The sequence below is a fragment of the Nerophis lumbriciformis genome, linkage group LG16 (genome assembly GCF_033978685.3).
Source record: "Nerophis lumbriciformis linkage group LG16, RoL_Nlum_v2.1, whole genome shotgun sequence".
In the NCBI taxonomy this organism is placed as follows: Eukaryota; Metazoa; Chordata; class Actinopteri; order Syngnathiformes; family Syngnathidae; genus Nerophis; species Nerophis lumbriciformis.
In genome coordinates, this window is record NC_084563.2 from 44,551,882 (window position 1) to 44,564,829 (window position 12,948).

The 12,948-nt window shown below is 43.6% G+C and overlaps 1 protein-coding gene across 3 annotated transcripts in view; it reads right to left on the minus strand.

Annotated features, from left to right (window-relative positions):
* The window catches only part of LOC133617281 (regulating synaptic membrane exocytosis protein 1-like), a 261,134-nt gene that overhangs the window by 100,334 nt on the left and 147,852 nt on the right, over positions 1-12,948 (minus strand). For 2 of the 3 annotated variants that reach the window (XM_061977201.2, XM_061977200.2), the window contains 2 exons: positions 9,752-9,923; positions 6,683-6,836 (listed from right to left, as the gene is read on the minus strand). In XM_061977201.2, the coding sequence (XP_061833185.1) occupies positions 6,683-6,836; positions 9,752-9,923 (326 nt within the window). Of the gene's footprint in view, positions 1-6,457; positions 6,515-6,682; positions 6,837-9,751; positions 9,924-12,948 lie in introns of all 3 variants that reach the window. The other variant, XM_061977199.2, reaches the window with a different exon arrangement.

Consider the following 12,948-nt stretch of genomic DNA (forward strand, 5'->3'; position numbering starts at 1 on the left):
TATTCTGTTGTGTTTATGTTGTGTTACAGTGCGGATGTTCTCCCGAAATGTGTTTGTCATCCTTGTTTGGTGTGGGTTCACAGTGTGGCGCTTATTAGTAAGAGTGTTAAAGTTGTTTATATCACAACCCTCAGTGTAACCTGTATGGCTGTTGATCAAGTATGCCTTGCAGTCACTAACGTGTGTAAGCAGAGGCCGCATACTACATGTGACCGGGCCGGCACGCAGATAGCAGCATGGTGTAAAAGCGGACGCGACAACATGTTGTAGAGGACGTTAAAGGCAGTGCCATCACGGCACGCCCTCAATATTGTTGTCCGGGTAAAAATCGGACAATGTTAGCCCCGGGAGATTTCCGGGAGAGGCACTGGAATCCGGAAACCTCCCGGTAAAATCGGGGGGGAGGTCGGCAAGTATGCAGCTGAGCCGCATCAGAGTGATCAAAGAGCCGCATGCGGCTCCGGAGCCGCGGGTTGCAGACCCCTGGACTAGACGTATAAGATTTCATGAGATTTAGCGATTAGGAGTGACAGATTGTTTGGTAAACGTATAGCATGTTCTATATGTTATAGTTATTTGAATGACTCTTACCATAATATGTTACGTTAACATACCAGTTGGTTATTTATGCCTCATATAACGTACACTTATTCAGCCTGTTGTTCACTATTTTTTTTTTATTTTAAATTGCCTTTCAAATGTCTATTCTTGGTGTTGGCTTTTATCAAATAAATGTCCCCAAAAAATGCGACATATACTCCAGTGCGACTTATGTATGTTTTTTTCCTTCTTTATTATGCATTTTCAGCAGGTGCGACTTATACTCCGGTGCGACTTATACTCCGAAAAATACGGTAAAGTCATGGCTGTCTTGAGTTTCCAATAATTTCTACAACTCTTATTTTTTTGTGATAGAGTGATTGGAGCACATACTTGTTGGTCACAAAAAAAACATCCATGAAGTTTGTGAATTTATTATGGGTCTACTGAAAATGTGAGCAAATGTGCTGGGTCAAAATGTTAATATTTGCTTACATGTCCCTTGGCAAGTTTCGCTGCAATAAGGCGCTTTTGGTAGCCATCCACAAGCTTCTGCTTGAATTTTTGACCACTCCTCTTGACAAAATTGGTGCAGTTCAGCTAAATGTGTTGGTTTTCTGACTTGGACTTGTTTTTTCAGCATTGTCCACACGTTTAAGTCAGGTGTGGAGGGGGGCGTGGCCTGCGGGCCTTGCCGCGGATCGGGGTGTGTCAGGACCGGCCTTCGAAGACAGCGACAGGTGCGTAGATGGCCCAGGCGAGCCTTGTTATCTAATCACTAGTCACCTTTATTAGACGTAGACTTCCCCAGGGGTAGATGAGATCCGCCCGGAGTTCCTTAAGGCTCTGGATGCTGTGGGGCTGTCTTGGTTGACAAGACTCTGCAGCATCGCGTGGACATCGGGGGCGGTACCTCTGGATTGGCAGACCGGGGTGGTGGTTCCTCTCTTTAAGAAGGGGAACCGGAGGGTGTGTTCTAACTATCGTGGGATCACACTCCTCAGCCTTCCCGGTAAGGTCTATTCAGGTGTACTGGAGAGGAGGCTACGCCGGATAGTCGAACCTCGGATTCAGGAGGAACAGTGTGGTTTTCGTCCTGGTCGTGGAACTGTGGACCAGCTCTATACTCTCGGCAGGGTCCTTGAGGGTGCATGGGAGTTTGCCCAACCAGTCTACATGTGTTTTGTGGACTTGGAGAAGGCATTCGACCGTGTCCCTCGGGAAGTCCTGTGGGGAGTGCTCAGAGAGTATGGGGTATCGGACTGTCTGATTGTGGCGGTCCGCTCCCTGTATGCTCAGTGCCAGAGCTTGGTCCGCATTGCCGGCAGTAAGTCGGACACGTTTCCAGTGAGGGTTGGACTCCGCCAAGGCCGTCCTTTGTCACCGATTCTGTTCATAACTTTTATGGACAGAATTTCTAGGCGCAGTCAAGGCGTTGAGGGGATCTGGTTTGGTGGCTGCAGGATTAGGTCTCTGCTTTTTGCAGATGATGTGGTCCTGATGGCTTCATCTGGCCAGGATCTTCAGCTCTCACTGGATCGGTTCGCAGCCGAGTGTGAAGCGACTGGGATGAGAATCAGCACCTCCAAGTCCGAGTCCATGGTTCTCGCCCGGAAAAGGGTGGAGTGCCATCTCCGGGTTGGGGAGGAGACCCTGCCCCAAGTGGAGGAGTTCAAGTACCTCGGAGACTTGTTCACGAGTGAGGGAAAAGTGGATCGTGAGATCAACAGGCGGATCGGTGCGGCATCTTCAGTAATGCGGACGCTGTATCGATCCGTTGTGGTGAAGAAGGAGCTGAGCCGGAAGGCAAAGCTCTCAATTTACCGGTCTATCCACGTTCCCATCCTCACCTATGGTCATGAGCTTTGGGTTATGACCGAAAGGACAAGATCACGGGTACAAGCGGCCGAAATGAGTTTCCTCCGCCGGGTGGCGGGGCTCTCCCTTAGAAATAGGGTGAGAAGCTCTGCCATCCGGGAGGAGCTCAAAGTAAAGCCGCTGCTCCTCCACATCGAGAGGAGCCAGATGAGGTGGTTCGGGCATCTGGTCAGGATGCTACCCGAACGCCTCCCTCGTGAGGTGTTTAGGGCACGTTCAACCGGTAGGAGGCCGCGGGGAAGACCCAGGACACGTTGGGAAGACCCAGGACACGTTGGGAAGACTATGTCTCCCGGCTGGCCTGGGAACGCCTCGGGATCCCCCGGGAGGAGCTGGACGAAGTGGCTGGGGAGAGGAGAGTCTGGGCTTCCCTGCTTAGGCTGCTGCCCCCGCGACCTGACCTCGGATAAGCGGAAGAAGATGGATGGATGGATGGACTTCCTTTTTATTGTAATTCAAATTTGAACTTTACAGCACAGATAAGAACAACATTTCGTTACATAAGCTCATGGTAGTGCAGGATAAAAAAGCAATAAGGTGCATATATAACTAAATATACATAAATAATATATAAATATATATAAATATATATAAATATATATAAATATATATATAAATAAATAAATAGATTACTGTACGGACAAATATATTGCACTTTTCCACATGCGTCCACGTTTATATAAAGTACATATTCCGTACAATTGACCACTAAATGGTAACACCCCAATAAGTTTTTCAATTTGTTTAAGTCGGGGTCCACTTAAATTGATTCATGATACAGATATATACTATCAGATATACAGGTAAAAGCCAGTAAATTAGAATATTTTGAAAAACTTGATTTATTTCAGTAATTGCATTCAAAAGGTGTAACTTGTACATTATATTTATTCATTGCACACAGACTGATGCATTCAAATGTTTATTTCATTTAATTTTGATGATTTGAAGTGGCAACAAATGAAAATCCAAAATTCCGTGTGTCACAAAATTAGAATATTACTTAAGGCTAATACAAAAAAGGGATTTTTAGAAATGTTGGCCAACTGAAAAGTATGAAAATGAAAAATATGAGCATGTACAATACTCAATACTTGGTTGGAGCTCCTTTTGCCTCAATTACTGCGTTAATGCGGCGTGGCATGGAGTCGATGAGTTTCTGGCACTGCTCAGGTGTTATGAGAGCCCAGGTTGCTCTGATAGTGGCCTTCAACTCTTCTGCGTTTTTGGGTCTGGCATTCTGCATCTTCCTTTTCACAATACCCCACAGATTTTCTATGGGGCTAAGGTCAGGGGAGTTGGCGGGCCAATTTAGAACAGAAATACCATGGTCCGTAAACCAGGCACGGGTAGATTTTGCGCTGTGTGCAGGCGCCAAGTCCTGTTGGAACTTGAAATCTCCATCTCCATAGAGCAGGTCAGCAGCAGGAAGCATGAAGTGCTCTAAAACTTGCTGGTAGACGGCTGCGTTGACCCTGGATCTCAGGAAACAGAGTGGACCGACACCAGCAGATGACATGGCACCCCAAACCATCACCCAACCATGCAAATTTTGCATTTCCTTTGGAAATCGAGGTCCCAGAGTCTGGAGGAAGACAGGAGAGGCACAGGATCCACGTTGCCTGAAGTCTAGTGTAAAGTTTCCACCATCAGTGATGGTTTGGGGTGCCATGTCATCTGCTGGTGTCGGTCCACTCTGTTTCCTGAGATCCAGGGTCAACGCAGCCGTCTACCAGCAAGTTTTAGAGCACTTCATGCTTCCTGCTGCTGACCTGCTCTATGGAGATGGAGATTTCAAGTTCCAACAGGACTTGGCGCCTGCACACAGCGCAAAATCTACCCGTGCCTGGTTTACGGACCATGGTATTTCTGTTCTAAATTGGCCCGCCAACTCCCCTGACCTTAGCCCCATAGAAAATCTGTGGGGTATTGTGAAAAGGAAGATGCAGAATGCCAGACCCAAAAACGCAGAAGAGTTGAAGGCCACTATCAGAGCAACCTGGGCTCTCATAACACCTGAGCAGTGCCAGAAACTCATCGACTCCATGCCACGCCGCATTAACGCAGTAATTGAGGCAAAAGGAGCTCCAACCAAGTATTGAGTATTGTACATGCTCATATTTTTCATTTTCATACTTTTCAGTTGGCCAACATTTCTAAAAATCCCTTTTTTGTATTAGCCTTAAGTAATATTCTAATTTTGTGACACACGGAATTTTGGATTTTCATTTGTTGCCACTTCAAATCATCAAAATTAAATGAAATAAACATTTGAATGCATCAGTCTGTGTGCAATGAATAAATATAATGTACAAGTTACACCTTTTGAATGCAATTACTGAAATAAATCAAGTTTTTCAAAATATTCTAATTTACTGGCTTTTACCTGTATACTATCATCATAATACAGTCATCACACAAGATAATCACATTGAATTATTTACATTATTTATAATCCAGGGTGTGGAGGGGGGCGCCTGATGTAAGTGTCAAAAAGACAGCCAAAAGAGTTTGATATGAGAATAAATCTAAAGTTAAAATATAGGGTAGAAATGCACCCATTTGCAGGAAATGTAGTCTTGATTTTCAAAATGTTTCTTTCAAGGCTTGCATGTCTACATTAAAACATTATTCTTCATACTGCATTAATATATGCTACTTTTAAAATTTCATGCAGAAAAGGAAATCACAACTAAAAAAATCACTCATTTTTTCATACGGTGTTGATGTGGAAATTTCTGCCTCTGCATTTTGATGGTGCGGACGTGTGGCCCCGAATGGAGATAAGCGTCTCGACAGACGTCACAATATTTGAACAACAATGACGAAAACTGTTTTCTCTGTCGTGTCCGTGTGTCGAAAATTGTTATGCGCTTATTTTTTTATTTGATTTTGTGCGTGGCATATAATTGCTATGCACAGAGGACGCTTAAACAGTGCGCAATTGCACAGGCGAGCACCTTAGAGGGAGCGTTGCTCACACGGCTGCGCTAGCATCACAGCTAACGTTAGCCCTGCTGCTACCTGTCTGCTCGGGGAGGACGTATACGTATGTGACGTATGACGTGACAGTATGTGGCGTATGACGTGACAGTATGTGACGTGTGTAAGAAGGTGCGCTTGCTGTCTGTGAGAGGGAGACACAGGAAAGAGTGAGAAGAGCCTGTCGTGTAATGCCAACTGCGTGAGAATTCACAGACCTGTGGATGTGTTGAAGGTGTGGTGGAAAATGCGGAACGGAAATTACGGATCAGCAGAAAAGTGGAATGTATTATTTAAATCGGTGCGTTGGAAAACACGGACCGGAGTTTTTTTTAAACTGGATCTGGATCTGCATTTTCCCATGCCTTGCCGATACGCAATTTTTGGCAAATATCGGCAGCCGATCCGATCCAAATATCGGATCGGGACATCCCTAACTCAAGACAGCCATGACATTATTTTCATTACAAGTGACTTTTGACCAGGACTGTACATCATAAAGTGAATGTATAGTGTCTTGAATCAAGACAATCTGCTTGTGCAGTTTTCATTCTGTTTGTATCTCATCAAAAGGAAGGACTCCAAAAACCAAATATCAAAATGATGGATATACTAATGCGTAATGCATGTTTAAATGTGGTGTAACTGGCTGACAGGTAATCGGGTCACAGCAGAAACAGTCAAACAACAAAGCAGTTGTATTGATTTCAATCGAGCCATCGCTACGTATGAATGTTTTATTAAGAGAAGCTATTTCTGTCTGATGTGAGAAGCATGCAGAACAATGGCTGATGTGGAATGGCATTGACCTCTTAAAGCCACAGTCCCACATGCAGTCAATGTGTATCTACAGCCAGCAGAGGAGGAGAACTTCGGAATGCGGCCCCTGAAGTACCAAAATACTGCTGTGCAGTAACACAATGCCACACTTAAAAGTCCAATTTGAGTGAAAGCTCTTGGATTTCAGAAGTTTAGGGGCGAGAAGATGTCCTCTCACCCAGTGCTGGATGCCCAGAGGCTCCTACAAGGCGACGTATCAACCATGCCCCCGACCCACCTTTAGTCATTATCATCAAACCATCATCAAACTCTGTATCAATGATGCGATGAGACCCTGCACTCACGCACACATACAAAAGAGGAGCAGATTGGAGGTTCTGTATCTTGTACACCAAGGGCCAAACATCAGCACTATGTACAAAAAGTTAAGACCACCTTGTAGACAAAGCATCATTTCAGCTCTCGAGCCAATGAAATGCGTAAAGAAAATAATAATACATACTCTGTAGTTTCTTGCTGGGGCTGTCTCCGTGGACATTTCTGCGTGGGAGGTACGGCGAAGGCTGCGGCAGAGGTATGGAGGACACATCGTGGGTCTGGAGTTTATACCAATGAGGGATGTCATCCAGCAAGGCGGTCTCCAGCTCTATCAGGATCTGAGAGAACACAGGGAACGGACGGGACGTCAAACCTGTTACTGCGTCCAAGTCCTGGATGGCATTTAAGTCCCATCTTAAAACTCATTTGTATACTCTAGCCTTTAAATAGACCCCCTTTTTAGACCAGTTGATCTGCCGTTTCTTTTCTTTTCTCCTCTGACCCCCTTTCCCTTGTGGGGTGAACACAGGTCCAGTGGCCATGGATGAAGTGCTGGCTGTCCAAAATCGGGACCCGGGGTGGACCGCTCGCCTGTGCATCGGTTGGGGACATCTCTGCGCTGCTGACCTGTCTCCGCTCGGGATGGTCTCCTGCTGGCCCCACTATGGACTGGACTCACACTATTATGTTACATCCACTATGGACTGGACTCTCACACTATTATGTTAGATCCACTATGGACTGGACTTTCACTATTATGTTAGATCCACTATGGACTGGACTCTCACTATTATGTTAGATCCACTATGGACTGGACTCTCACACTATTATGTTAGATCCACTATGGACTGGACTTTCACTATTATGTTAGATCCACTATGGACTGGACTCTCACACTATTATGTTAGATCCACTATGGACTGGACTTTCACTATTATGTTAGATCCACTATGGACTGGACTCTCACACTATTATGTTAGATCCACTATGGACTGGACTTTCACTATTATGTTAGATCCACTATGGACTGGAGTCTCACTATTATGTTAGAGCCACTATGGACTGGACTCTCACACTATTATGTTAGATCCACTATGGACTGGACTTTCACTATTATGTCAGATCCACTATGGACTGGACTCTCACTATTATGTCAGATCCACTATGGACTGGACTCTCACACTATTATGTTAGATCCACTATGGACTGGACTCTCACTATTATGTCAGATCCACTATGGACTGGACTCTCACACTATTATGTTAGATCCACTATGGACTGGACTCTCACTATTATGTTAGATCCACTATGGACTGGACTCTCACTATTATGTCAGATCCACAATGGACTGGACTCTCACACTATTATGTTAGATCCACTATGGACTGGACTCTCACACTATTATGTTAGATCCACTATGGACTGGACTTTCACTATTATGTTGGATCCACTATGGACTGGACTCTCACTATTATGTTAGATCCACTATGGACTGGACTCTCACACTATTATGTTAGATCCACTATGGACTGGACTTTCACTATTATGTTAGATCCACTATGGACTGGACTCTCACACTATTATGTTAGATCCACTATGGACTGGACATTCACTATTATGTTAGATCCACTATGGACTGGACTCTCACACTATTATGTTAGATCCACTATGGACTGGACTCTCACTATTATGTTAGATCCACTATGGACTGGACTCTCACTATTATGTCAGATCCACTATGGACTGGACTCTCACACTATTATGTTAGATCCACTATGGACTGGACTCTCACTATTATGTTAGATCCACTATGGACTGGACTCTCACTATTATGTCAGATCCACAATGGACTGGACTCTCACACTATTATGTTAGATCCACTATGGACTGGACTCTCACACTATTATGTTAGATCCACTGTGGACTGGACTTTCACTATTATGTTAGTTCCACTATGGACTGGACTCTCACTATTATGTTAGATCCACTATGGACTGACTTTCACAATATTATGCTAGACCCACTATGGACTGGACTTTCACTATTATGTTAGATCCACTATGGACTGGATTCTCACAATATTATGTTAGATCCACTATGGACTGGACTCACAATATTATCTTAGATCCCCTATGAACTGGATTTTCACTATTATGTTAGATCCACTATGGACTGGACTCTCACACTATTATGTTAGATCCACTATGGACTGGACTCTCACACTATTATGTTAGATCCACTATGGACTGGACTGTCACACTATTATGTTAGATCCACTATGGACTGGACTCTCACTATTATGTTAGATCCACTATGGACTGGACTCTCACTATTATGTTAGATCCACTATGGACTGGACTCTCACTATTATGTTAGATCCACTATGGACTGGACTCTCACTATTATGTTAGATCCACTATGGACTGGACTCCCACTATTATATTAGATCCACTATGGACTGGACTTTCACTATTATGTTAGATGCACTATGGACTGGACTTTCACTATTATGTTAGATCCACTATGGACTGGATTCTCACAATATTATGTTAGATCCACTATGGACTGGACTCTCACAATAGTATCTTAGATCCCCTATGAACTGGACTTTCACTATTATGTTAGATCCACTATGGACTGGACTCTCACACTATTATGTTAGATCCACTATGGACTGGACTCTCACACTATTATGTTAGATCCACTATGGACTGGACTGTCACACTATTATGTTAGATCCACTATGGACTGGACTCTCACTATTATGTTAGATCCACTATGGACTGGACTCTCACTATTATGTTAGATCCACTATGGACTGGACTCTCACTATTATGTTAGATCCACTATGGACTGGACTCCCACTATTATATTTGATCCACTGTGGACTGGACTCTCACTATTATGTTAGATGCACTATGGACTGGACTTTCACTATTATGTTAGATCCACTATGGACTGGACTTTCACAATATTACGCTAGACCAACTCGAAGTCCATTGAATCCGGTCTCCCCTGAGGGGGGGCTACCCACATCTGCGGTCCTCTCCAAGGTTTCTCATAGTCATTCACATTGACATCCCATTGGGTCGTGAGTTTTTCCTTGCCCTTATATGGGCTCTGAACCGAGAATGTCCGTTGTGGCTTGTGCAGCCCTTTGAGACACTTGTGATTTAGGGCTATACAAGTAAACATTGATTGATTGATTGATTGATTGATTGAATGATTGATGGTCACGGTGGACTGAACCTACCTCGCCCATGAACTCACTCTCCTCCTCCTGGACCCTGGGTTGGTCCCAAACGGTGATCTCGAGCATGCGTTCCCGAAAGTCCCGTCGGTGAACGTGTGAATATATGAACGTCTGGTTCCACTTGGGCTCAGCGCTCTTCTTCACGGTTTTCGTACGGCGTTTACTTTTATCACTGGAACAGAGGAAGAATGTAGCAATGTTATAATGTAGCATTTGAAGTCCGAGCTAAGTCCCAAAGTTCTTAATGCATCGTCACTCGGATCATTTCAATAGTGCTGTCAAACATTCGATTGAATTTTAAAATGTGATTAATCACACATTTTGTTAGAATATTTATGTATATATTAGCACACAATTTTCATGCTTAAGGGCCGTTGCTATAGTTATTATCAATTGTGCTGAAGTGGTTTTTGTCTTTGTCTGTGCAAAGCTGGCAATCCAAAAGATTGCAAGCCAGTCTGGTATTAGTGTTTGTGTCCAGGAACGGCCTGCTGACTGCCAAGGACGAACACCGCCGTGACGCAGACAGAGCAGAGACAAGGCGATATCACCAGCGTCAATACATTTGCATTTTTGTATAATCATATATTGTGTCTAACTGGAGTTAGATTACCCCCTTCCCTCGGCAACAGCTTCAGACTTTTAGAACGCAGTTTGGATCTGTAACTAGAGTACAGCCCAAAACACGTCTCTCCTCATTGAGCCAAATTGAACTCTGTCTCTGCATGATTCCTTGCTTCTCGTCTGTTTAATAGTTAATGTTTAATGTTTGAACCTGACACATTTGCATGTTGATAAATCACAATTAGTTATAGTCAGTTACCTGCCCGCATAATGTAAATAAACTTTAAAGGAGACCCCGATATTTTACACTATATTGCCAAAAGTATTTGACTCACATATGAACTTGAAGTGCCATCCCAATCCTAATCCATAGGGTTCAATATGATGTGGGTCCACCTTTTGCATCTATTACAGCTTCAACTCTTCTGGGAAGGCTGTCCACAAGGTTGCGGAGTGTGTTTATAGGAATTTTCCACCATTCTTCCAAAAGCGCATTGGTAAGGTCACACACTGATGTTGGTCGAGAAGGTCTGGCTCTCAGTCTCCGTTCTAATTCATCCCAAAATTGGTGCAGTTCAGCTAAATTTGTTGGTTTTCTGACATGGACTTGTTTCTTCAGCATTGTCCACACATTTAAGTCAGGACTTTGGGAAGGCCATTCTAAAACCTTCATTCTAGCCTGATTTAGCCATTCCTTTACCACTTTTGAGGTCATTGTCCTGATGAAACACCCAACTGCGTCCAAGAAACCAACCTCCGGGCTGATGATTTTAGGTTGTCCTGAAGAATTTGGAGGTAATCCTCCTTTTTTCATTGTCCCATTTACCGTATTTTTCGGAGTATAAGTCGCTCCGGAGTATAAGTAGCTCCGGCCGAAAATGCATAATAAAGAAGGAAAAAAAACATATATAAGTCGCATTTTTTGGGGAAATTTATTTGATAAAAGCCCACACCAAGAATAGACATTTGAAAGGCAATTTAAAATAAATAAAGAATAGTGAACAACAGGCTGAATAAGTGTACGTTATATGAGGCATAAATAACCAACTGGTATGTTAACGTAACATATTATGGTAAGAGTCATTCAAATAACTATAACATATAGAACATGCTATACGTTTACCAAACAATCTGTCACTCCTAATCGCTAAATCCCATGAAATCTTATACGTCTAGTCTCTTACGTGAATGAGATAAATAATATTATTTGATATTTTACGGTAATGTGTTAATCATTTCACACATAAGTCGCTCCTGAGTATAAGTCGCACCCCCCCGGCCAAACTATGAAAAAAACTGCGACTTATAGTCAGAAAAATACGGTACTCTCTGTGAAGCACCAGTTCCATTGGCAGCAAAACAGGCCCGGAGCATAATACTACCACCACCATGCTTGACGGTAGGAATGGTGTTCCTGGGATTAAAGGCCTCACCTTTTCTCCTCCAAACATATTGCTGGGTATTGTGGCAAAACAGCTCAATTTTTGTTTCATCTGACCACAGAACTTTCCTCCAGAAGGTCTTATCTTTGTCCATGTGATGTCAGATGAAACAAAAATTGAGCACAATACCCAGCAATATGTTGTAGAAATGATTGGAAACTCAAAACAGCCATGACATTAAAAGGGAACATTATCACAATTTCAGAAGGGTTAAAACCATTAAAAATCAGTTCCCAGTGGCTTATTTTATTTTTTGAATTTTTTTTCAAAATGTTACCCATTACGCAATATCCCTAAAAAAAGCTTCAAAGTGCCTGATTTTAACCATCGTTATAAACACCCGTCCATTTTCCTGTGACGTCACATAGTGAAGCCAACACAAACAAACATAGCGCATAGAACAGCAAGCTATAGCGACATTAGCTCGGATTCAGACTCGGATTTCAGCGGCTTAAGCGATTCAACAAATTACGCATGTATTGAAACGGATGGTTGTAGTGTGGAGGCAGGTAGCGAAAACGAAATTGAAGAAGAAACTGAAGCTATTGAGCCATATCGGTTTGAACCGTATGCAAGCGAAACCGACGAAAACGACACGACAGCCAGCGACACGGGAGAAAGCGAGGACGAATTCGGCGATCGCCTTCTAACCAACGATTGGTATGTGTTTGTTTGGCATTAAAGGAAACTAACAACTATGAACTAGGTTTACAGCATATGAAATACATTTGGCAACAACATGCACTTTGAGAGTGCAGACAGCCCAATTTTCATCAATTAATATATTCTGTAGACATACCCTCATCCGCGCTCTTTTCCTGAAAGCTGATCTGTCCAGTTTTGGAGTTGATGTCAGCAGGCCAGGGAAGCTAGGGTCGATATTCTTCTCTTGATCATCTTCGGTGGCATAAGGGACGGTGTGAGCCAAGACATCCAGGGGGTTTAGCTCGCTCGTCTGCGGGAACAAACTGCCGCCATTGCTTGCCGTGCTACCGAGGTCCTTTGTCCCTGAATTGCTCACACACTCCGGCAGATTCAATGGGGGTCTGGCGGCAGATTTCTTTGACTTTATCGTTGGAAATGCATCTGCTTTGAGTGTCGCAGGATATCCACACATTCTTGCCATCTCTGTCGTAGCATAGCTTTCGTCGGTAAAGTGTGCGGAACAAACGTCCAATTTCTTGCCACTTT